The following is a 24,939-nucleotide window of genomic DNA, read 5'->3' on the forward strand; positions in this document are numbered from 1 at the left end:
TATCATTGGCAGCCGCCTTCATTGCTCCCATCAACACAATGACAGGGCCGCCGCTGCATCCCACCTCCAATCCGCCACCACCAGGTCCACCACCACGCTACTGCCTATCGTTGTTTCTTCCTCACGGGTGAGCCCCAGAATCGTTCCCTCCCCTTATCTGGGCAATCCGGCCATCGCCTCACACCTGCGCCGACGAGGTCGTCCCCAGCCGGACCCCGAGCCGCCTTTGTCCCGTCTGTTTTCGGGCGAGGGGTTCCGTCGAATCAGGCCGCCCTTGTGTATCAGTACTTTGCCAGAAAGAGTGCACCTGCTAGCTACTAGCTCTATCCATTAATTGCGAGAGATACATCGTTTGTGGATCGAATTTAGCTAGCTACTGAATACCCTGTTTTAATTTCCTCAGTTGATCGGTGTATATACATGCGTCGAATTTAGCTAGCTTACTAAATACCTTGTTTTTGCTTATGCTGCTACAGGTTTTTTTATGGAATCTTGCAATGTGAGAGAAGGTTTATGGCCCGTATAGAAAGTCGAAAACGCAGCAACAAAGATTTTTGTGATACTGCTCCTCCGTCTTGCAGGCTTCTGGTTTCCGGAGGTCTTCAACCAAGGGGTCGTCCCACTCGCATACATAATCAGGAAGAGGAACAACATGACCGGGCTGTTATTCACCTACTAGACGGCATCTGCCTTCCGTGGAGTGTGGACAAGCTCAACGGGCCGTGGCCGTGGCAACGCACGGGCATTTCAGATAGTATTTTAAAAAAGTTAGGTTTCGAACTCACTGTCTTTTACTCCATCTGGATTTATTACAGTTTCATATTCATTTGCGTCAATTAACATGGAGTGGAGAGAGTATTCATTTCCTCGTTTATTTCCTCTTGTCAACCATTGCATTAGAGGATGCAAATGGGGTTCAAAATTTGAATGAGAGATTTGATAATTGAACCAGAAGTGAACCCGCTTGCATCTGTACTCTGTACTCAACATGCATGTCTTAGTATTATTTGAAGAGATAAAGTGTAATTTTCGTCTCTCGACTATTACGAAAAATGTGGATTTCGACCAGAAGTGATACCGCTTGCATCTGTACTCTGCACTCAACATGCATGTCTAGTTTTATTTGAAGAGATGAAGTGTACTTTTCATCTCTCGACTCGAAAATGTGGATTTCGTCCCTTCATTCTCCCATGATGTCAGTTTTTTGTCCTTCAACTATCAATAGTGAGTAAACTTGATCCTTATGTCAGTTTGTTGTGGTCAAATCCCGCTTTAACCTGATGTGGCCGGTAGATTGTTGGCTCCTTTGCCACATCGCCGCACGTTCGTGGATCGCAACACTATGCGCTGACGTGGCAAAGAAGTCACTCATCCATGTGCCACATTAGGTCAAAGCCAAGTTTGACCACTCAATAAGGACAAAATTTACTCGGTATTGACATCTGAGGGACGAAGGTTGCACCGACAAATGGTTGAGGGATGAAGTTTGCAACAACAAATAGTTGAGGGACGAAGTGTCTCGAAACAAGATTGGTCAGATCAAGTCATCATATCCACATTGTGCAGCTACAACGGTTCTTTCTCAACCAATGGCTCAACGAGTTTAGGAAACTATCATTGCAGCGGTTTCGGAGTGGTCTGGCGTCGGGAGGTTCCTCTTCGTTTGATGCGGCGTCGACTTAGTCTTCTTCCTCCGTGCTTGGAGGCAGCTTGTCAAGAGGAACCTTCTTTTCGCTGGTGGCGGCCATGGCTGGATCTCGTTGTTCACAGGGTCGGCAAAGGTCGACGCCGAAGTTTCCGGATGGACACACGAGCGATCGGTGGTACTGTCGTGGCAGCAACAAGGGATTGTTAGAGACGCGTGGCGGAAAGCTATGTTTGGTGACTCACCAAGTGTATCTTAAGGGCCTGGTTGTAAAGTTTATTTTCTAAGGCCTTCGGTGTTACTGGAGTTGTAATCATCTAGGGTTTTTTGTCCCTATAGTTTTAATGGAAGCGGGGTCTTTTCCAAAAGAAAAGTTTAGAAGGCTGCAAAAAGCAAAGAGGCTACGTATGTAATACTACGCATGTTTGTTCTTTGTTCTAAGTTAAACCCCTTCAAGTTTGACAAAGTTTATAGAAAAGTATATTGATATCAATCTTTTCAGATAAGTATATTGTGAAAATATATACCATGGTGGATTTAATAAAGGCGACGATCTAGTGAAAAGTCTCATTCAGTGCAAATTTGCAAACTATCATCGTAGATCATTAGATAAAAAACGCAGATCAAAGGTGGAAATCCGACCAATCATTTAAACTCAACTATATTGTGTTATGTGCAAAAGTTTGTTAAGGTGCCTTTGATCCGAGTAGTCTGTTTTTAATCCAATGGTTTACGGGCATAGCTTGCAAGTTGCACTGAATGAACGTTTTCACCGGATAAATCGTTTTTAATAAAACTATTAATTTCTATAACCTTGGTCGAAAGTTTGACTTACGACAGAGCTAGAACATATTATATCTAGGAATGGAGGTAAATGTAAGATGTTCTATCTTTGTTTCAAGCCAAACTTCATAAAGTTTGACAATGCTAATAGAAAAACTCGAGCTCCATTGTGACGAATCTATGGTGATTAGGAGGGGTCGCTGCAGGGACCGGAGGTGTTCGGGTGCTGGAGAGTGGAGACTAGAGGAGCTCAGGAGGGAGAAAAGAAAGAGGAAGGGGCTTGAGGAAGGTCGTGCCGGCATGCGTGCCATATCGATGCGTGTGGGCGCCGACCCGATCGATCGGTTGATGCGTCTGGACGTCTCCATAGGTTTTTCATTTCGAACTTGGATCACTAATTCATATAGTAACAAGATTGTTTATTTGTAAACGCCGATTGTTGCATGGATTATTTATAGTTACCGGCTGCGGATGGAGCATTGCGCAGTTGCTGGAGCGACGCACCACAAGAGCACACTATGAGATGATCCTTGTGGAAACCAACGTGAGCAAGAACAAACATCGCGGCAGATACCACACAAGTTGGCAAGTTGCAGACAAATCGGACGTTTCACGGCGAATTCCCTAGCTCCAACAGCGCCAAGCTGTCCACAAAAGTCCACACACAAGAAGCACAAAACAAAAAAGGCGTCATATCGATTTCCACATCTCGCTTTCACTGACCACAGACAAGAACAGGCAAAACAATCGTGGAGAAAAAGCGATGCCTAACTCTTTCTTAGATCTGATTAACATACTGATTATACTGAAGCCGACATGCGAAAATAATATGAACCACCTCTCGATCGGCTACAATACCGAGCTCCAGAGAAGCCCATTGGATAGCAATACTAATTAACCAGAAACCTGGCAAAGTCTCTGAATTTTTCTGCGTTTCAGAAACCTATCTCTATCTGTCCACTAGCGCGTCAGAAACTGTTCTGGGACAGGCGTGCGGAACACAAGGCAGGGCAATGGCGTGTCATCGCCATCGTGGCCTCTCCTGTCTGCAAAAAGGAAGACAAATGTTCCATAAGACTGACAAGTTAGCACGAGTAAGCACTGGCAATCAATAATATTGACAGTCTACTAAAAGTTACTCCCTCCGTTTCATAAAGATTGGCGCGGTTTTGAACTACGGAGGGAGTATTGATCATGCAGAATTTAGAACGCACAAAATGGACATATACCTTGCCTTGCTCGTCAGATTGTTCCTCGTACTCGATGACAGGCTACCAGCGCGCGATGAGATTACCTGCACAAGATGTGTGCATCAACCATAATTTAGTTACTTGTTCGGCTGGGTAGAGTGACAAAATTCATGCAAAATCATCAAAAACATGCATGTCCACCATGCATAATAGTCTATATAAGCGCCATGAACTAAAATCACCCCTGCTCCTACATGACTTCTACAACTGCATTTGGTTTCGTCGAAAAGAGGGAGAGAGCTGATGCAATATATACACTATAGAGGCTCTCCAGGTCCGCGATTACCACCAAGATAGTGAATGCCAAGTTAGCATGAGGAGACCACATTTTAGCAAAAAAGAAATAAAAAGTCAGACCTTTCTGTTTGGTTCATTGCAGTTTACAAGGTGTTTTGGCAAAACATTCCTTCCTCCAACAGGCTGACTTCCATATTTTGTTGACTTCTGCACAATTTCAGTCCAGAATGAAACCACATTAGAAAGTAGCAATTAAGCAGAAGTATAAACTTTCTCGATAAAGAAAAGAAGGTTTCAAACTGGCAATGTCACCCAACCAAAAAAGATATGAACCGTCTATGGGTACCGTTTTTACCTTGACTGCGTTTTTCCCATTTGAAATCCTAGGTGCCTTAGCAGCTTTGTAAGGACGAGTGTTGTCGTAGCTACTTCTGCATGAAAGAACAGAACAGTTTATAGAAGGACTAGATACTTCTCACAAATTCCACACTTTCGAAACAGATAGATACCTTGCGCTTGTGGGTGCAGATATGCGCATGAATCCTCTATTCTGGCCATTTTCATCTGATGCCGCTGGTGTGCTCAGCTGCTTCCTGTCAAACAGCACAAACAATTACACTAATTTCAGTAATATTATTCAAGACTTTCACTGTACATGATGAACAAAAATGAAAAGGAACAAAGTTGAAGACCTTTTATTCTGCAACCCATTCCCTACAGTGGTAAGACCTACTGATGCTCTTTTTGAGGTGACCTGCCAAAATTAGTCAAGATTATTCCAATTGTTTGAGTTGACTTTCAATAACATTCGTCTAAGACTTTCATTGTTTAGCGAAAGGGAATATTATTCATAGATGGAAGCAAGTGCCGAAAGTTGTATTTGTGAACAAGGTCAAAGGCCGAATCAACATTTGATCGAGAGGAAAACTACCTGAGCAGTCTGAAAGGGTTTGGCACTAATTTCAGATGAACTGGGCATAATTGAGCTTCTAGCTGCCAGCTTTCCAGTGGTGCTGTTGCTTCTGTTGCTAGAAGTATGTGACCCTTTGTTGTAGACATTTGTGCGAGGAAGTGTGGTTGTACGTTGCACTTCTTTAAAAGATTTGTGCGAAGCTTGTCCAGCTGATTTATATGATGTAAAAACTCTATCAGCTTTCCGACACGAATTGGGTCTGGAAGAAGTCGCAACTCTGTCAGGATCTTGACATGACGATCTAGCGACAGGCTGATACGAAACTGATTTAGAAGAGGCAGCAGCTCTATCAGCACTCATCCTATCAGATAAAGCACGCAATTTCATCTCAACCCTCTTGTGGAATGGATCTTTCAAGCCTTGGGAGTTCCTGTTTTCTGAATTTCTTCTTAAATCTACCCTTGGGATCTGGATAAGAGAACTAGGCAGGTCCTGAAATAATGTAAACATGGACATGTCAGATAACAAGTTTTACATACTCCCTCCGTCCAAGAAAGGATGTCTCAACTTTGATCAAATTTGAATGCATCTATACACTAATTCATGTCTAGATACATCTAAATTTTGACAAACTTGAGACATCTTTTGTTGGACGGAGGGAATATTCAAATCAGTGAAGACAAAGATAAATCTAGGTATGAAACTTTCTTTACACTGTGGAGTCATTCACACATGCAAGTCAACATTAGAGTACATTATATTATGGATGTTAGAGTACAATATATTATGGATGTTAGAGTACGTTATGTTATGGATGTTAAACCCTTCCAAAATGCCCAAACCTCATACGAAGTCTTGAACTGGTCATGCAATTGAAGTAAATTGATGATCCTAATATATTCATGGATGCTTCCAGATGTTCATTACTTCACTAGTATGTGAAATATAAAGTAAAATAAATCTATGCCGCAAACCTCATACGAAGTCTTGAACCGGTCATGCAATTGCAGAAAACTGATGATCCTAATATGTTCTCATGGATGCTTCCATATGTTCATTACTTCACTAGTATGTGAAATATAAAGTAAAATCAATGCCCGAATCTATGACTCTAGTACTCTTATGATAACTTTCTAGAATGGAATGTCCATTATCTGTAATTTACATGCTTCTACAACAGAACCAAATAAAAATAATAATAGCTTTCTTCTATTATATCTTCTCAGTAATTCTACATCAATTGTAGATCGTTTACTAAATAAATAGTAAATGTAAATCCATTATTTCATTACCTTGGTCCCCTTTGCCAACTTATTGATGACTGCTATGCTCTTGCTTGGCTCCTGCTTCTCGAGATCAACTTTCGGACCTTCTGACTGTAAAATTTTTAGTGGCAAGACAATTCTCAACGCAGCAACATTACTTTCACCATAACCATTTGACACCACTTGCTTTGGTGCAAGAACCTTGCGCTCAAGAAGTTCATGGTTGAGCTTATGTGTACTACTTGTGTGTGTGGCACAACGAAACACACCATCAGCATATTGCTTTGGACCAGTGTTACATGCCTCCTTCCGTTGAGTACTTAGCGATTCTGTTATCCGTGAAAACAAAGGATTAAATGTCAAGTATCCTAGCCCATGAGGTTCTTGGCATTTATTCTCATCTGATGAGCTCACTCCAGTAGATTGTTCAAAACTAGAGCATGGAGCATTATCGATTGGAGCTTCAGTAATTACTGCATGTAATTTATCTTCTTGCATACTATGCTCCAGAGTGTTATCATCGTTCCTTTCTTTCAATGTGGCTTCAGTTTGGTGCCCTGTTGCTTTCTGAGCCTTCCTCCGGTAATATTCTTCAAAAAAAGCCTTCTTTTGTGCAACTAAACCAGGCAGCGTGAGTTTTCTTATCTCCTCTTGGCGTCTGTTGTGTGCAAATACCGATCTGCTTTCCCATGACAAAGACTCTGCAGCAAATCTACCAAATGATACTGAACCATGATCAAGTACCATTTGCTGAACTGAATCATCCTGAACAGCAGACATTAAGTGAAATTAGGAACTCACGAAATCTAATTTATTAGAGCATACAACATTAACAACCTAACAATTTACAAACCAGTATCTAGTTATCTAAAAACACTACAGAAATAAGACCCAAGCAGCATCAGTTGCATCACATTGTTTCCGGGTCTCAAATATCTAGTATTAGGAACAGTTCACTTTTACTGCATCATATGAAGAACAATATTTGGAATTCAGGAAATCGCATGTATTAGAATAACATACAACAGTGAATAAAAATAAAATTACAAATTATATCATCTAGCATTCAGGATTCAGGCAGCATCAATTGCTCTCGCATTAATGCATCATGCTGACATCACAATTTTTTGCAGACCACATTAAGATATAAAGGAGCTATTTAACCTTGAGACAATTTCCAGATATGTATATTTAACCTTGGTATTTTTAGGGAGCAACCAAAGATGAACATTGTATGATTTCAGAAGACCATACTACCTGTGTGCAGTTGTCGTTGTAGGTTAAATCTGAGTGTGACCATCCACTGAATTGCTGCCCAACTTCAGCAGCCATCTGCTTATGTTCTTATATCACTTAGCCAACCTCAGCAGACAAGAAAACCTTGACCACCCTGCTGCTTAGATCTACCTGCAGAGTTAAATATACCAACGGATAGGCACATTGTCACGATCCGTCCCCGTGAAAATTTCAGGAAAAATAAAAGAAAGTGTGCGGTATTTTAAGAAAAAAGGAAGAAGAATTTCCTAGAAGCAAACATTAACATTATTAAACCCACATAAACAACACTCGGGATGTTTAGAGAAATACGGAGTATAAATAAACCCACTAAGAAACAGCCTAATCTCGAAAATAAACCACCTAATTTTCATGGGCTAGGCAGCGGATGATTGAGCACGTAAAATGGAAATTTTGCTTCTCAGCTGTAATCACTTGGAACCCACGACTTGATAAGTGAACAGGGAAAAAATTAACCAAGAATGGCGATCTCTTGGATGGAAACTGGAAACGGCAACTGAAAATCAACTCCAACAATTCGTAAATCCACACTACAAAACGCATCTGGCAACACCAATAAAAGGAAACAACTAGACGTACCGAGATGCAGCAGATAATCCTTGGAAGTAAACAGCAACCTATCGCTTAATTTGAAATCAAGAACCCGTGGCGCTCAGAGAACCGTAAGCAGGGAACCAAGAAACACAAAAATGTAGAGGGAGCAAAGCATCTAGCTAGCGAAGCACATCACACCGTCGCCGACTAGGACGGGAAAAGGTCAACGAACCTAACAGCAGTACCGCATCCGCACCAAGCGAAGCCATCAAGAACCGAACCGTACAGTACAAGAAAGGGGCAGATAAATCAAAGAACCCACCGGCTAGAACAACAGCCACCCTCCAACGAGAGGACGGGAAGCCGAAAAATCGGACGCTGACGCCTCACCTACTCGCTGATCCGCACACGCTCCTCCCTCACGGAGAACGGGGGAGAAAATCTTCGGTGCGGCGGCGCTCGTGAATCGGGAGGGGAGGAGAGAAATGCCTCTAACGGCCGGGAAGGGGGTAAATAGTATGAATTGTGTGGAATATGGAATCGAGTAACGGTCGAATGGAAGGGGTAGGCTGCGGGCTCGAATGCAGTTGCTGGACGCGTGGGCCTTTTGTTTTTCCTGGGCTTCTTCTCTCCGGGCCCGTGTTGGTTTGTGCTTGTCTTGTTTGTGGTCTTGGGTCTCGAGCCTGCCTTTCGTGAAAGGTTGCGCCACGCTCTCTTCACGGTTTGGCTTTTCGGAAAAAAAAACAAGTGTTGGACTTTTGTGGTTTCCGTTTTTAGCAGTCAAAAAGTCAACTTTCCGTTTTTGAATGGACGGTGAGTTTCAGCAAATGGTTCAAGAATTATAATGGTACTGGAAAATCCACATTCGGGCGGTGTGTTTGGGCAAAAGTCACAAAATAACGATGTCCCCGGCCAATTTTCCCAAAAAACAAGGGTTGGACTTTTGTGGTTTCCGTCTTTAGCAATTAAAAAAAATGTCCGCGTTGAATTTAATTTTGGAGGGATAAACTGACGGTTTGGTCAGATGACCGATCAATTGTTTGTTAGACATTTTTATTTTCACGTTTTTACTGCTTCACCAATGAGTTAGAGAGAAGTTCGATCTTGTGGTACGTTCAGTGCTAAACAACCTACTGTTGAGTCAGTATCAAGCATACAAAAAATTCAAGATGAAGAAAGGTATACTTTCATTTGGTAGAATTGAAATCAAATTTTTGATAGGATTCCATTTGGTTGAATAATTCTAAATTCAAAAGTCATCTTTGTCTGTCACATGGATTTGGAGGATGAGAGACAATTCTATGGCAGCCAACCAAGTTCGTTCTTCGAAACCAAAATGATTTTCAGGATTTTAGGTCCAAATGATGTGAGACAAACGAGTAAGGTCCTTTTGGTCCTTGGAATATTGATATAATTCATTTCCATCCTTAGAATGGTCTCACAAGTGCTTTTCATGCAACATTGACTGATGCCATTTGTCTGTTGCAGTGTTGCCACACTGTTGGAGTTATCCCATTTCAATTTTTTGCCTTCTTTATCGCATAAACATGGGTATGACGTGACACAAGATGTCAACCGTGTCACCTTAAGTGACTTGTCAAACCACCCGTGGATGCAAATGAATCCATGTTGCCAGTAAAGTTTTGAGTTGGTGGTTAGGGATGACATACGGAACCATAACGTGTATCCTCTGACAGGTGCAGTACGTTAGAGGATCAACATCCAGGATTAATTCACCTTCCCCAAGTGGAACCATGTATAATTCTTGCAAAAGATCTGAATACATATTTGCGTGGGACAAAGGAGAATTCAGCCAATCCTTGACCCCCTTCGACTTTTGTCCCTATTGAACTACCCATACAAAACAAATACACTTGGCAATCTTTGCAGTCTGCCTTTTTCGTAGCAACATGCTCAAATAACTCAATGCTGTAATCCAAATAGTTTACACAAGTTTAAAATTGAAAAGTGAGTTTAAATTGGACAAATAAAGAACATACCAGGAATGATCTTGTGAGTTATGACATACACGGCACATGAGTTTACATCGATTTCCTGAAATATGATATTATCGGTTACAACATCGAACTTGGAGGCCTTAATTTGTGGCTCCTTGGTAATTCATTCAAAATTGCAAATACCCTTCTTTCTCTCTCCTCATTTTGCAGCACATCTTCTGATGGATTGGCTTCACTCCAAACGTACACATAACTTAACGACCCGCAAGAAAATTAATTCAAACCACACAAACACATACTGGAAATTAGCAGTACGTACGCGTACGTAGCTGAAATGCTGAATTAGCATCCATCCCAGAGAGAGCCCTGCGGCCAGCTGTGTGAGCTCTCGGCCGCATCCCCGCCGCTGCCATCCTGGCCCCACCTGGGCGGGTCCAGCAGCATGGCCTCCGCCATCTGGTCCCACAGCTTGGGCGACTCCAGCTGGTCGTCGTCGAACTCGCCCGGGTTGATAGTAATGGTCGTGTTGGCGGCGGCGCTGACGAGCGCGGGCTCGCGGCGCACCCGCTCGGCGGCCTCGGCGGCGGCGGCGCGGATGTCGGTCGGGTCCGTGGTGGGCGGCTGGGGCAGCCAGCCGACGGAGCCCGGGAAGTTGAGCTGCGCGTCCCTGGCACCCCGAAGGCGCAGCGCCGCCACGTCGTGCGCCACGGCCGCCATCTCCGCCGTGTCGAAGCTCCCGAGCCAGACGCGGAGCTTGGTGCCCGGCTGCCGGATCTCCGACACCCACCTGCCCCATTTCCGCCGCCGAACGCCCCTGTACTGAGGAGCAGAAGGAGCCGCCCGGAAGTTGTTGTCCATGGAGATCGATATATGTTTGCGCTTAGCTATATACTTGATCGATGATGCGGATTTCGAAGCCATCTTGGTGTGCTTATATAGGCATGCATGCAATGGATTGGATTGGATGAGATGGTCGATATTTTGCCAATTAAGCTACTGGTCTCTCTCTCCCCAAGTTGTGTGTGACGACGATTTGATCGATCCATCTGTGACTCTGCTCTGTGGGTTGCTGTTGTAGCAATTGACCAGCTGAGAGGACGTGACGTCGCGCGCTAATAACGAGAGTGAGTGGTTGATGAGACTTGTCATCACACGCGCGCGTGTGTGTTGATAGAACACTGATCGATCGATTGAATCCACATCGGAGCGAATGAAGGAACTGATCGATCTGCAAGTACGTTCACGTACTGCTGAAGATGTACTAGACGTAGTGTCATGGTCGTAAGCTACAAATAGCTAGTGTCTAGAAACCAGTTTGCACCACCCACAACCGTGTTCTCTTCCTACTGGGTGGATCCACCTTGGCGCCGAGAGGCCTCCTCCCATTGCTACCTAGCCCTCCTCGATCAGCATATGCTATTGGTATATCCTACTATTAATCTTCACAAGATATACTAGCGGGATTTCAACAAAAGATCAGATTTTTTTTCCCTAATGTTCCCTCTGTTTCAAATAATTATATAAATGTTCTAACTATGTCTGTCCTAAGCCAAACTTCTTTAAATTTAATCAAGTTTATAGAAAAAATTGCTAAGATCTGCAATACTGACTGATTTAATAAAACTAACTTGGAATTCTAAATGTTCATAGATTTTTTTTATAAAATTGGTCAAACTATAAACAGTTTGATTTAAGACAAACTAGAACTTCTTATATTTAGGAGCGGATGTAGTAGTAGTTCGAAGGTCTTAAATCTTGTCCCAGTGCTTTGCTATATGATATCTTTTTAACCATCAGCATCAAAATGCCTAAGAAAACCTCAAGTCATGACTATGTAACATTTTGCAAATGATTTCTGATTCAATACACCCCATCTCCTCCAACGAAAACACAAGGACAGTCCAGATCACTCCGTACCCCTTCACAAAAAAGGGCATGATGGATATTAATTAATATTTTCTTCTCTTCTTTCCACCTGGCTCCGAACAACACTAGGTGTTTTTGATTTTGTCGGATATTGCAACGTTGGATCGTGACGAAATTTTACGATCTTGTAGTAGACACAATTCCGCACAATCCCACCGAAGGGATCAGCGAAATACTTCTTGAGCCAGCGGGAAACATGCGAACAAGTCGGACGTTTGTGCTGTCCCGCCCGGTTGTGACAAATCCAAACAACGCTCGGTGTTTTGCAATTTTCCAGAGATTCCACCGTTGGATCGCGACTAAATTTCACATTGTAGTGGTACACAAAATTCCACACATTTTCACCGAAGGGATCGGCGAAATATTTCTTGAGGCAGCGGGGAACATGCGAACAATTTGGACGTTTGTGCGGTCTCGCAGGGTCGCGAGAAATTCAAACAACGCTCGGTGTTTTCAACTTTTCTGGAGATTCCACCGTTGGATCGCGACGAAATTTTACACCGTCATAGTAGACAAAATTCCGCACAATCGCACCGAAGGAATCGTCGAAATAATGATTGGATCAACGGGAAACATGTGAACAAGTCAGACACTCGTGCTGTGACGAACGGCCGCGAGGAATCCGAACAACACTTGGTGTTTCGGAGTTGGCCGGAGATTTCACCGTCGGATCGAGACGAAATTTCACACGGTCATAGTAGACACAATTTCACACAATCTCACAGATGGGATTGTCGAAATAATATTTTAGACTGCAGATACTTTGCGAGAGAGGAAGGAGACAAGAGAAAAAAAAATTAGGCAAAAGGAGACAAAAGGAAGTAGAAGAAAAAACATGAAAAGACCATCCTGCCCTTCTGAGTTTGGAAGGGGGGTTCTATTGAATTAGACCTCTTTGCAAATTATTTTGTATCAATTTTTTTGCGTGTTTTGTGAATATCTGTGTTTTCTAAAAAAAAAAACACAAAAACTATTTACATCAAGTTGCTAAGCTATATTTAGTCGGTGAAGAGGACGGATGTGTCACCTCCTTTTTGGAAGAAACAAACTAACGCATGGCAAGAGGTTACCTCATTAAGTTAAGCCATTAACACCTACAGTATATAGAAGAAAACAGAAATACCAACGCGATGTCACGATCTATCGAAGGGAGCGATCACATCACGCACTGCATGCATGATTAGAATATGTTGCATGCTCGCAACCAGCTGAAGGCCTGCAGCTGCAGTTAATGCGCGCTCCTTACTCCCGGTTCAGCCATGCACACATGCATGCACATTTTGCATTTGCAATTTGCCGACAGAGAGATGTGCCATCAATACGATCTCAATCGATCGATCCTGATCAAATTTTTTTCGTTAAAAAAACGATCTATCTTTACTGGCCAAAACAAAATGAAGTGCAATAGTAATCGTGGAAATAACAACCTAGCTACAACAAAGAACAAAACCGAAAGCTTCGTTTAGGTTCTTGGAAGTCAACATCTCTAGCTAGACCAGATATGCATTCATATAATCTCGACGTTTCTTCCAAGCATCAGTTGACGAAATTGCGAGAATATATATTAAGCATGTTCGAGCTCGAATAACCTCATGGGTTTAAAAAGAATCGTATAAGCCATGCATGTCTCAAAAAGTGGGATCCTAACGTCCATGTACATGTCGTGGTTGAGGACATGCCCCTTACAGGACAGACTGCGAGACTGCTGCTTTCTTGCTGAATTCAGGAAGTAAGAAGACCAAAAGCACGAGAAAAGGAGTCATAAGAAACATTGTCTCTATATATGGAATAAATTAGTCGTGACAGCCAGATGAACATTGTCTCCGTCACCGGAAAACAGTTAGAAAAGGCAGGCAAACCTACTAACGAAAAAATATTACTCATCCGTCCAATAAAAAATGTCTCAACTTTAACTAAATTTGAATGCATCTATATAGTAAGTTACATCTAGATACATCCAAATTTTGACAAACTTGAGACATTCTCTATCGGACGAAGAGAGTAAATCACTTCGAATCATTGATCATAATTAGTTGGCACGTACGCCCAGACCAACTGATCGATTGGCACCTGAATTTTGTGGTCAGCACTCGAAGAAATTTGCGCAGGATGATTAGCACTAGGCCAACCTACTAGTCACATAATAGCCAGCGAAGGCACCCTTGGGCCCTTTTTGCCCAATTGCACTGTGTCTGTGGCAAGACCATATGCAGCAGCTGGCAACAGGAATTCGCTCAGGAAAAAAAAAAGCTGGCAACAGGAAAGGAGAACAAGTCACCGAGGGTCTCTTTCAATCGAAAGAATTTTTTTTTTGAAGTGTTTGTAGGATTACAATTTGCAGAAAAATTCTATATAGCCAGTGTTTGGATAACAGAAATATGCTACCGCAAAAAATACTACTCCCTCCGAGGGTCCGACCCATATTACTTGTCAAAATATTACATGTATCTAAATACTTTTCAAACATAGGTGCATCCATATTTGAACAACTTTGAGACAAGTAATAAGTGTCTGAGGGAGTACACAAATTTTTATATGGAATTGCCAAAAACAAAACTGCAGAATTCTTTTAGAATTGCCAACCCGAACAAGTTTTTGAGAGAATTGAAACATGATGTTTGGATTTCGTAGAATTGTTCGTGTCTTGCACGAACCTTCTCTTTACAAAACTCCTGTAGAGCATTAATTCAAGAAAGCTAATTTTGCTTGTCATGACTAATTTCAGTAACAGCTTGCTTGGCACCCATCATTTGAGACTAGAATTGTGGAATTCATTTTGAATCCTAGAAACTAACTTGTTTGGTTGGCACGGGATTGACTACATGAATTCAATTTGCAATTCCATGGAATCACAATACAACTAATCTCAATTCCTCTCTACAAACCAGCATTTCTCTGAAATTGTCTCTAATTCTACAAATTCATGTGGCAGACAAACATGATTTTTAAATCCGAATTCAAATTCAACCAAATAAAATCCTACAAAAATTAGATTTCATGAGATGAGAGGCGCCGAACCAGCCGTAAGATTTCGACAAGCCAGGCAACGAGGACGCGCGCTTTTTTACGGGCAAGTGCATGCATCCGTACGTCCATCCAATCAATCGATGGCATCGCATCACTGCATCAGAAAAGGTTCTCGGGTACAGCATGTACTGCAGCATCCGAACGATCGAGCTGATGACGTGGCTAGCTAGCTTCCTTTAATTCTTCAGGTGTCGCGATCACGATTCCGATCGATCATGCGTGATCATATCATTGGCAATTAATGACTGCGATGTGACCGCTGACGCGATGAGCTAGCTAGCTAGGGACGGGCGTGTCCTTTGCTGTATGTGCATGCACATATATTTGGTGATCGAATCAGGTGTGAGACGGCGGAGCTCTCAGCTCTGCTGCCGTACGTGGGCTATCATGCATGCATGGGGAGAGATTCCGACTGGACTGGACGGAATGGATGGATGGCGAGCCGCGTTTGCTAGCTGTTCTTGAGACAGCGATGGCATATATGCATGGCATCCGCTCCATCCATCGGGTTGTACGTGCCGACACCACGCCTGGAGTCTAGTAGACAATGTATTTGGAGCACGCATGCATACGAAATTGTTGAAGGAGCATGCATGGCATGGTATGCCACGCCTTAAAAAAAAAGCACCGTTGGGTATAATGGAAATACTGTAGTATGAATTGAAATATTCACTGGTTCAAGTCCAGCATACGAGAGTTGTTGGATTCGCGGTCCATCAAAAGTTAAAACAATACCTTCAAGAAGAAGACATGATCAGCTCAGAAACACTCTTAGCAAGCTAGACGGTCAGCCGAGCGCATGTATCATCTTCTAATGATCCAGTAGCTTTCGCATGAATTTGATGGGTTCAGTTGATCACGTACCCATAGACTGTACTTGTGAGTTCCAGCCTCTGCACTACTACAAAACAGAGTATATGTGACGAGTCATCAGTGACGGGCATACCACTCATCAAACGGCCCGTCACTGATGACCACTCATCTAGGCCTGCCACTGATGAGTCCTGGAGACGGACACGGGCCTGTACCGACCTGTTAGGCCCAGCTATCCTTAGGGTTTTTTGGGACAGTATAAATTATCCCCTCATCTCCCACCAACCCACCCCCTTCGATCTGCCCCCGCCTCCCTCCCCCTCCTCCTCTACACGAGCACACAGCCCCAATCTCCCCTTCTCTTCCTTGCCAAATCTCCCCTTCTCTCCTCTACAAGAGCACACCGCAAGAGCTCTCCTCTCCCTCGTCCCTCTCTCAGCTCTCCCTCCTCTCTCTGCCGCTGTGCAGATCCAAGAAGGCGCCGTTGGATCGAAGGAGTTTGCCACTGGATCCAGTAAGTCTCTCGCTCGCCCCCTTCTTGCTCTCTCTCTCTCTCTCTCACCCTACTGCAGTCAACGAGGGCGCCGCCACCGAGGAGAGATGAAGCGGGCGGTGGCGGTTAGGAGGAGGTGACGGCCAGGATAGCTAGGTTTTTTTTTTCTTGTGTTCCATCCAATGTTTGTTTCTTGATGTGATGTGATACAATTCCATGTTTCTGATAGTAATGCATTTCATTCTTGTTGAATCTTTGATTTTTGGTCCCTGCTCTTGCCGCCGTTTCGGCCTCCACCGGCGAGCTGCTGATTCCGGCCGGGATTCCGGCCTGTTTTTTTTTTAAATCGCGAAAAAGTTTTTAGTGTCGGTCGTGGTTTTGTTCCCCGCCACTGATGTGGTAGACATCAGTAACGAGCACGCCGCCCGTCAGTGATGATACCCACATCACTGGCAGGAAGTTAGTGGCGGGCGGCCTGCCCGTTACTGATGCAGTTTTTCGACCGTCACTAATACCTGTTTCTGTAGTAGTGCTGCTTTCAGAGAAAAGATAAATAAGTACGACAATATGTCCGTACAACCACACGTAAGCTTGTTGAAGGGATATTGTATGGTCATTGGTCAACGTGGCCAGGGGAGGGCCTGTGGAGTGAGATCCCTGCGAAGCCTCGATTTGGGCCCAAAGTTAGGCATTCCATAGAGCAACGTAGAAGGGGCTGATTATGTCCTTAATTAAAAATAAGTGTCTAATATTTTGTATGAGGGACAAAATAGAAAAATTGCTACTCCCTCTGGCCGGAATTACTTGTGATTAAATTAGTACAAGTCTGTGACAAGTAATTAATATTGGTCGGAGGGAGTAATAGAAGAGCCAAAGCACAAAAACATATACTCCAGTTTATAGTATAAGAAATCAAGGATGTAAGCATAATTTTTGAATCTTTTCCCCTGGTTCTGCAAGTGTCTGATTTTGTGCATGCAGAACCAATTTTTTTTTAATGCAACATGATCCATTAATCGGGGTTCCTAGCAAAATTGATGGCGCCCAAACATTGCATAAAACATAGGAGCACCAATTGGTTATACGTCTTAGCGCTCACGCCATCTTCACGCCAAACATCATCAGGGCATTCGCAACCCTATTACACGCACGACTGCAATATGCAAATTTGAAAGAAACAAAGTTCAGCATCACAACTCCTTAAACAAATCATCATTTGAACCAAGATTTTGCTTACCGCCCTGAAACAAAAACAGATCACGAACGTCCTGCAGGACAACATGGGGTCGCTGATACGTGACTTGTCTCTGTAGGACCCACATGCCAATGGTGCCGCATACCTCTGAAACTGAAGCTGTGACCGGTAAGGAGAAACTGGAATGTGAACTGAGAAACGGCCTTAAGGCCTGTTCGGTTTGTAGGAATCTCATAGGATTTTTATAGAATTTCAACCTTAAGAAACTTTCCTATATGTAGTATTCGTTTTGTAGAAATGAGGATGTTAGATTACTAGGAATGGGTTCAAATTGGTCTAATTCCTAAGAATTCTAAGCATTAGGTAGGACCTTATTTAAAATTCCTAAGGATTAGAGTGTGCATGACATTCCAATCCTCTACGTTTTCTATCCCTATGATTTTAAAATCTTATGAACCGAATAAGCCCCAAGTCTAGGCTACCCTACGCGCTAAATCCTGACGTTCAGCACGTATCCAACGGCAAAGCACCTAAGGATGGAACGAATTATTGAAAATTATCGGGCCTGGGCCTGTTGAGCCATAAGCCCATTCCTTTGACACACCGATGCATATGTTACACATGTACGCACTAGTTTAAAAAAGCCTAAAAGATGATGTACGGAGTAGTTTATTTGTGGCTTCATGGGTTCTTAAATCGCCCATAACTCACAAGCATCAAGCTAACAGGATTATTGCGCTCAGAAAAAGGCTAACGTGATCATTAGCAAAACAAGTCCACTTACATACTCTGCTATATTCTCTCAGTGTCTTTTAATCAACTCAACTAAATTTCCGAGCGATCAATTATATTCCTTCCGTCCAACAAAAGATGTCTCAAGTTTGTTAAAATTTGGATGTATCTAAATGTGACTTAATGTATAGATGCATTCAAATTTAGTCAAAGTTGAGACATCATTTGTTGGACGGAGAGAGTATCAACGATACAACGAGAATCAAGTGCTCTGCTGTTGCATGTGCCCGCACCGGAAATTCTGACCACCTTCTTCTTGGTTGTGTTGTATCTCGAGAAGTTTGGTTCAGGGTTCTCAACGTATGAAACTGTGCTCAATGGCTGCCGGACGGGAACTCCAGCCTCTGTGAGTGGTGGTCTTCCATTCCTCTCTCCGATAAGGCTCGCCGCGACTTCGGTACAAGCTCAACGCTCTTCTTTTGGTCCAAATGGAAGCACCGAAACAGGGTAGTTTTTTATTCTGCCGCTCCAAGTATTGACCACATCGTTTCGGAGATTGCTAAGGAAGGTGCAGCATGGAGACAGGCAAAGTTTGTTGGGAATCTATGTTTTGATTGTTCTCTAATGGAAAACATCCAGTGTAAAGATACCGGCTAAATTATACTCCTCCCGTTTCATAATTCTTGTCTTAAATTTGTCTAAGAATGAATGTATCTATTTTTTAAAAAGTGTATAGATACATGTAATATTTCGACAAGAATTATGAAACGGAGAGAGTAATTTGTAAAACTTGTTCCTGGGTTGCTTATGTGTACTCTAGAAAAAAAAATCTCCGACGCCTGTCTCTCCCATTTCTTATCTATGCGTACTTTTTCGTGAGTTGATTTTCTCTATCTCCTTTCGGCAATAAATACAGCTGCGTCTGCTTCGGCAAAAGAAAGAAAAAACTGTAGGAATCTCAAACAGATAATGGATGGTGGATGCACCTCCGGTACGTAGGTACTGAAACAGGTAAAATCACTGCAAGTTCTTCTTTCTCATCTCTCCAGCTGCTCTGCGTCCCTACGGCATAACCGCTCCACAGCTCGGACGAGCTCTCATACATGCATGCACCGTCAGCCCCTCCCTGGCTCCCTCCGCCTTGCAGCCGTTCGGCAACGTGTGCGTGAGGTCGAAGTCAACTGCTACGTTCTTCTTTTAAAGCAGTGGGTGGACTCTGATGATATTAGCAAAAAATGCGATGCATAACGTAATTGAAATACAATGGCAACAAATAACATGATGGGGATTGATTGGGGGATTCGTTTCCTCATACGTGGCATGCACGTTAGGAAAGGAAATCCGTACGTGCTCCCACGACGACCACCGCTTCCTGGAGGAGACCTTCCCCGCCTAGCTAGGTAGGCCTCTGGTTGTTGCGCGCGCGTGCCCGGGCGCTGCATGTCTAGCCTCTCCGCCGCGCCTGCCGTCCCCGTCCAGCCCCCCGTTCTCGAATTGCTGAGCCACCTTCCAGGAGCGTTCCGGCGGTCGGAGACAAGCCGGCTCCGGCCGGCGGAACGCGTATACCTAGCGTACGGTAATAATTGATTAACCATTAGCCATGGGCAGCCTCTGCTCCAAGGAGCATGTCCGGGATCCTCCCCTGCCGGCGCCGGCCCCGGCGGACTTCAGGCAGCTGCACAAGGCGCCCAGCCAGTCCCTCAAGCAGCTCATCACGCTCACCGCCAAGGAGGACTCCGCCGTCGTCGCGCCCGTCGTGCACGCCGTCATCACCCGCTCCGAGTCCAGCGTCAAGCCCCGGCCCAAGCCTCACCCCCAGCCACAGCCGGCCCCGGTCGCCGCAGAGAAGAAGACCCCGGTCGTCGTGATCGCGTCCCTCAACAAGTCCTGCAGCACGGCCGGGGCCGCCCTGCCCACGCACCACCGCCGCGCCACCGTCGACGCTGCCGCAGGCCGGAACCCGGTCCACGACGCCGCCCAAGACGCCGCGGACGACAACAGCCCATACGGTGACGTGCCGCAAGGGTTCTCGGGCGAGCACGTGATCGCCGGGTGGCCGACGTGGCTGACGTCCGTCGCCGGGGAAGTCGTCCACGGGTGGCTGCCCCGGCGCGCCGACACGTTCGAGCGGCTGGACAAGATCGGCCAGGGCACCTACAGCAACGTGTACAAGGCCCGGGACCTGGAGACCGGCAAGATCGTCGCCCTCAAGCGCGTCCGGTTCGTCAACATGGACCCGGAGAGCGTGCGGTTCATGGCCAGGGAGATCCACATCCTCCGCCGGCTCGACCACCCCAACGTCATCCGGCTCGAAGGGATCGTCACGTCGCGGCTCTCCCACAGCCTCTACCTCGTCTTCGAGTACATGGAGCACGACCTGGCCGGGCTCGCCTCCATCCCGGGCCTCCGGTTCACGGAGCCGCAGGTCAAGTGCTTCATGAGCCAGATCCTCGACGGGCTCCACCATTGCCACAGCCGGGGTGTGCTGCACAGGGACATCAAGGGCTCCAACCTGCTCATCGACGACAACGGCGTCCTCAAGATCGCTGATTTCGGGCTCGCCACCTTCTTCGACCCGGCCAAGCCCAAGTCGCTCACCAGCCGGGTCGTCACGCTCTGGTACCGCCCGCCGGAGCTCCTCCTCGGAGCCACCGAGTACGGCGTCGCCGTTGACTTGTGGAGCACCGGATGCATCCTCGCCGAGCTGCTCGCTGGGAAGCCCATCATGCCCGGACAGACCGAGGTTCGTACTCATTCATTAGCTCCATCATATCGTCTTAATTCAATTTTTGCTCTCCGCAATGCATGCATGCCGATTAAAACCAACTGACCCTCAAATGGTCGGCAGATCGAGCAGCTCCACAAGATCTTCAAGCTCTGCGGGTCGCCGTCCGAGGAGTACTGGGCCAAGGCGAAGCTGCCGGACGTGACGCTCTTCAAGCCGCAACGGCCGTACCGACGCCGGATCGCCGAGACCTTCCGGGACTTCCCACCCACAGGGCTCGACCTCCTCGACACGCTCCTCGCCATCGAGCCTTCCGACCGGGGCACCGCAGCGTCGGCCCTCGACAGTGAAGTAAGTAATTAAACAGAACCTTCTTCCACCTGCCTAGCTTTGCACATTCTCATGTGCTTAATTTTGACCGTGTCAATCTGTGTCATCAGTTCTTCAGAACCAAGCCGTTGGCGTGTGACCCGTCCAGCTTGCCCAAGCACCCGCCCAGCAAGGAGTACGACGCCAAGCTCCGCGGCAAAGAGGCCATGATGAGGTACTACGCAATTAATTAATCGTTTTGTCTAAGTCAAGCTCTTGGGTTCTTATCCAGTACTAAGTAATCCTGACCGACGACGATTTGCGCACTTGGTGATCCCACAGGCAAAACGCGGCGGCCATCGGAGGCAAGGGCTCCATTTCGGTGAAGCCCGGGAGGAACGAGGCCATGCCCAAGGCAGCGCCAGCGCAAGAAGCCATTGGAGTAGACCACCAGGTATACATACATTTGCTTAATTAATCATTCGCATTCATTCCCACGATGTCCCATGTCCCTGAATGCGTGCTCTTTTTTGTTTTGTTTGCAGAGGAGGCAGCAGGCGGCGGCGCGCGTCAACACGAAGAGCAGCAGCCACCACTACACCGCGCTGGAGGACAGCGTGGCCGGGTTCCGCATGGAGCCGCCCGCTGCGCCGGCGCCGTCGACGATGCAGATGCAGATGCAGAGCGCGGGGCAGTTCGGGTCGACGTGGTACCGGAAGGACGAGCACCACCAGCGCGGCGGCATGAAGCGCACCACCAGCTCCCTCAGGGTGTCCAACCTGCCGGTGGCGCACCACCTCACCTCGCAGAGGTCCTGCGCGCCGTCCCGGGGCGGCACCGACCTGCACCCGAGCTCGTCGGCCGTCAGGAACACCAACTCCAAGTACAACCGCCTCGACGTCGCCGAGCCCGCCAACGCGCTCGACCGGCCCGGCCCTGGCGCCGGCAAGAAGGACATGGGCATCAGGGACGCTCCTTCAGCTGTGAGTGTAGCATTCATTCTTGCTCTCTCTTGCTGCAGCAGTGTGATTCTTCAGATATTGCCGATTTGCCTTGCTAATGTGGTTGCTTTGCTCTGTCTGGACAGTATCAGGGCCAGGGGTTCGGGGGTCGGAACAGGAGGATGAACTACTCCGGGCCGCTGGTGCCGCCGGGAGGGAACATGGACGACATGCTCAAGGAGCACGAGCGGCAGATCCAGCAGGCGGTGCGCAAAGCACGGGTGGACAAGGAAAAGACCAACAACAACAGCAGCAGCAGGAGGAACAATTACTGACCGCCGAAAAGGAGCGAGACGACGATCATCCACGAACACCACGGTCATCCTGGGAACCGCAGCCGGTTGTGCTTGTGCGTGCACAGAAAGATCTCCAGCCAACCATGGCGCCTCCCCGAGCTCGAGCTCGGGCACGGCGCCGCTGCTGCTGCGCCCGCTGCCGTCGGAGAGTCAGGCTTGCCTTGATCCATGTGTATAATAGCAGTGTTAGAGGGATCTGGGTAGCCTGGCGAGGGAAAACAGCACCGGGTTGTAAAGATGGAAAAGGAGTGTGTGTATGTATGTGCTGCCGATCGACCTCACCTCATGCAACAGAGTCCACTTCATGGCTTAGTTTGCGAATCAATAGCCACGAGAAGGGAATGAATCAGGCTGTTCGAAACTTCTCAGCTTCGCATTTTTATACTTTATTTGTCTAACAAAAGATGTCTCAAGTTTGTCAAAACTTGGATGTATCTAGACATTACTTAGTGTATAGATGCATTCAAATTTGATCAAAGTTGAGACATTTGATTGGACGGAGGAGTAATATCCAGGCAAATTCGCACATGATAGCAAGGCAAGGCAGTGCGCCGTTGAGCTAGCCATGACAAGATGGGTTCCTCCTAGTTGGTTACTTTTCCACGGAATATTGGTGAAAATTGCAGCAAGTTCAGTTGGCCGGTGGATTGTGAAGAAAAGAGTTAATAACAGATGTTACAAAATTAGGAGAAGCTAATTACAGATCATATACTTAATGGATTCTTTCACTGCGGTCAAAAAATGTTCTGTAAAGCTAGTCACAGATCATATTCTTAATGGATACTTTCGCTATGGTAAAAAAATTAAAAATGTCTACAGCAACATGGAATTCTGGGAATGATGCATGAAATGTTCAGAGAACACTGTAACCTGAAAGAAACTGAGACTAAGATCACTTGAAAAATGAAAGGAGAAGCAAATAAGTTCACACTATCCTGAATTTTGCTCTCTGATCGGATGGAAGCAGTTAATAATTAGACAGAACAGCTGAAGAAGGAGACGGTAATGTATGTACCGAGCAACCAGATCAGGAGCGTAGAACGTCAGCATACCTGTTCAAAGGCGCATTCAGCTCGAACCACTTCGGCAAATTCAGATTTGCCAAAGAAAACATTTGCAATATGCTATCATGTCCGTGTAACCCCCAGACTGCTCAGTTGCATGTTCTCTTTCGTATCATCCCATGGCGATGAAAGTAGCAGCTACCGCCTCCCTGAAGTGCAACATTCTGAAAGGGATTTGCACCTTGACATCCACTTTGGCCACCTCAGGCTCAGCACCTCAACCATGCTGCAGTAGAGGACGCACAGCTTAGCGAAACCATACTGATACTGCAGCTGACAAAGACTGAATCGGGATCACAAAAACAGAGAGTAACTGGATCATATAAAGAGAAGTAAAATTAGAACATGGCCAGAGTGGAAATGCTGAAAATTCTCATCTTTTCACTAGGAAGAACTGAAAGTAGAAGGACTCGCCACTAGCCAGTCCTATATTTTAGAATAAGAGAAGTAACATGTGGACAGCAATTTCTTTCTCCAGTACAGAATAAACTAGAGCCTGAACAACACAACAGTCGAGCAAGCTTCAACTGAGACATGATGCAGGCAAATCTATTGTCAATTAGTTTGGATGTTCTGGGTCAAGTGTAAATTATTATATAGTCTAACCACGTAAGAAAATAGTTTCAATTTAGTAGTTTCTAAAATATAGCAAGAAATATACACAATGTCGTTTGCTAATGGCACATGCAAAATCGATGTCAAAATATTGCATGTGCTGCAATTCTTCAGTGAAACCAGGGATATCGAGTCTAAATAAGTGTCGACCATCTGCTTTATTAGCAAAATTTCAAAGAAATCTTGAGAAGCATAACAATCAGACTTACCTGAACCACAAGCAATGGTAGATTTGTGAGGCTTGCAACTGTCCACTTGGGCCTAAGAGAAGCTGGAACAAAGTGCTGAGAAAGAAGTGACCCACTCATCCTGTCGAGGGTTTGTGTAGCAGTAAAATGATACTAGCACAGTTTGAATAAGAACTACAACCCTTTTGTTTTCGACGTTAAAGTTCAGTATTCAAGCAAGGAAATTTTGGGGTCAGCAGTACCCCAGACACTGCCCACCTGATCATGTCAGCGATGTCACCAGTATTACCAAGAGGATGAGCTCCATAAAATAAAACATTCTCAGGTGGCGAGCCATGGACTGATCAATATAGGAAAATGGTCTATGTATGCTTGGGGAATAGGAACACCATTTTTCACAGCATATCTGTAGGCCTTAGAATAGCATTAAGAATTCACTATCAAGAGAAGTTAGTATCATCATTCAAGCAATATATTCGTTTCACTCTCAGAGTATATGCAATATAAATATGTCAGAAGCAAAACTGGTATCATGCTTGGGGTTCCTTTTGGTGGCCAGAATTTTTTGCTTGAGATAGTAATTCTTTCACATAAAAAACAGCTTACATAGACATACATGCTTTCACTGTATGCAGCAAGGTGAAAAAGGCACAGTCCTATATTTCTGTTAATAC

General features: G+C 45.3%; 3 protein-coding genes across 6 annotated transcripts; 1 reads left to right on the forward strand and 2 right to left on the reverse strand.

The window, feature by feature from the left end:
* Window positions 1–3,101: 3,101 nt before the first annotated feature.
* Window positions 3,102–8,467, reverse strand: LOC100829919. 4 transcript variants are annotated; one of them, XM_010237254.3, is made up of 10 exons: window positions 8,314–8,467; window positions 7,351–7,500; window positions 6,121–6,858; window positions 4,847–5,320; window positions 4,608–4,669; window positions 4,425–4,508; window positions 4,271–4,346; window positions 4,036–4,122; window positions 3,658–3,722; window positions 3,102–3,474 (listed from the first exon to the last, which is right to left on the reverse strand). In XM_010237254.3, the coding sequence occupies exons 2-10, from the start codon at window positions 7,423–7,425 to the stop codon at window positions 3,450–3,452; spliced, it is 1,686 nt and encodes a 561-aa protein (XP_010235556.1). In that variant the 5' UTR covers window positions 7,426–7,500; window positions 8,314–8,467; the 3' UTR covers window positions 3,102–3,449. The 4 variants fall into 4 exon arrangements, with proteins under 4 accessions (XP_010235556.1, XP_014755786.1, XP_014755788.1 ...); XM_014900300.2 differs by having other exon boundaries at window positions 8,246–8,446; XM_014900302.2 differs by having other exon boundaries at window positions 8,156–8,446.
* A 1,469-nt stretch (window positions 8,468–9,936) lies between these two features.
* Window positions 9,937–10,824, reverse strand: LOC100830222 (ethylene-responsive transcription factor ERF022). Its single transcript, XM_003572575.3, has 2 exons — window positions 10,201–10,824; window positions 9,937–9,978 (listed from the first exon to the last, which is right to left on the reverse strand). The coding sequence occupies exon 1, from the start codon at window positions 10,800–10,802 to the stop codon at window positions 10,224–10,226; it is 579 nt and encodes a 192-aa protein (XP_003572623.3). The 5' UTR covers window positions 10,803–10,824; the 3' UTR covers window positions 9,937–9,978; window positions 10,201–10,223.
* An 8,666-nt stretch (window positions 10,825–19,490) lies between these two features.
* Window positions 19,491–22,822, forward strand: LOC100830528 (probable serine/threonine-protein kinase At1g54610). The gene is made up of 6 exons (XM_010237255.3): window positions 19,491–20,810; window positions 20,916–21,143; window positions 21,233–21,336; window positions 21,444–21,555; window positions 21,647–22,084; window positions 22,189–22,822. Exons 1-6 carry the CDS (start codon window positions 19,668–19,670, stop codon window positions 22,375–22,377), a joined length of 2,214 nt encoding a protein of 737 aa, XP_010235557.1. The 5' UTR covers window positions 19,491–19,667; the 3' UTR covers window positions 22,378–22,822.
* Window positions 22,823–24,939: the final 2,117 nt, after the last annotated feature.

Source organism: Brachypodium distachyon, chromosome 3 (assembly GCF_000005505.3).
Source record: "Brachypodium distachyon strain Bd21 chromosome 3, Brachypodium_distachyon_v3.0, whole genome shotgun sequence".
In the NCBI taxonomy this organism is placed as follows: Eukaryota; Viridiplantae; Streptophyta; class Magnoliopsida; order Poales; family Poaceae; genus Brachypodium; species Brachypodium distachyon.

Bases quoted from the DNA above. Each gene is read 5' to 3' on its own strand.
- LOC100829919 (XM_010237254.3), bottom strand. From the start codon at position 7,425: ATGGCTGCTGAAGTTGGGCAGCAATTCAGTGGATGGTCACACTCAGAT. The intron at 4,670-4,846 runs GTAGTTTTCCTC...TAATTTTGGCAG, and splicing joins AACCCTTTCAGACTGCTCAG to GTCACCTCAAAAAGAGCATC. The intron at 4,509-4,607 runs GTCTTCAACTTT...GCTGTTTGACAG, and splicing joins AATGGGTTGCAGAATAAAAG to GAAGCAGCTGAGCACACCAG.
- LOC100830222 (XM_003572575.3), bottom strand. From the start codon at position 10,802: ATGGCTTCGAAATCCGCATCATCGATCAAGTATATAGCTAAGCGCAAA.
- LOC100830528 (XM_010237255.3), top strand. From the start codon at position 19,668: ATGGGCAGCCTCTGCTCCAAGGAGCATGTCCGGGATCCTCCCCTGCCG. The intron at 21,337-21,443 runs GTACTACGCAAT...GTGATCCCACAG, and splicing joins GGCAAAGAGGCCATGATGAG to GCAAAACGCGGCGGCCATCG. The intron at 22,085-22,188 runs GTGAGTGTAGCA...CTGTCTGGACAG, and splicing joins TCAGGGACGCTCCTTCAGCT to TATCAGGGCCAGGGGTTCGG.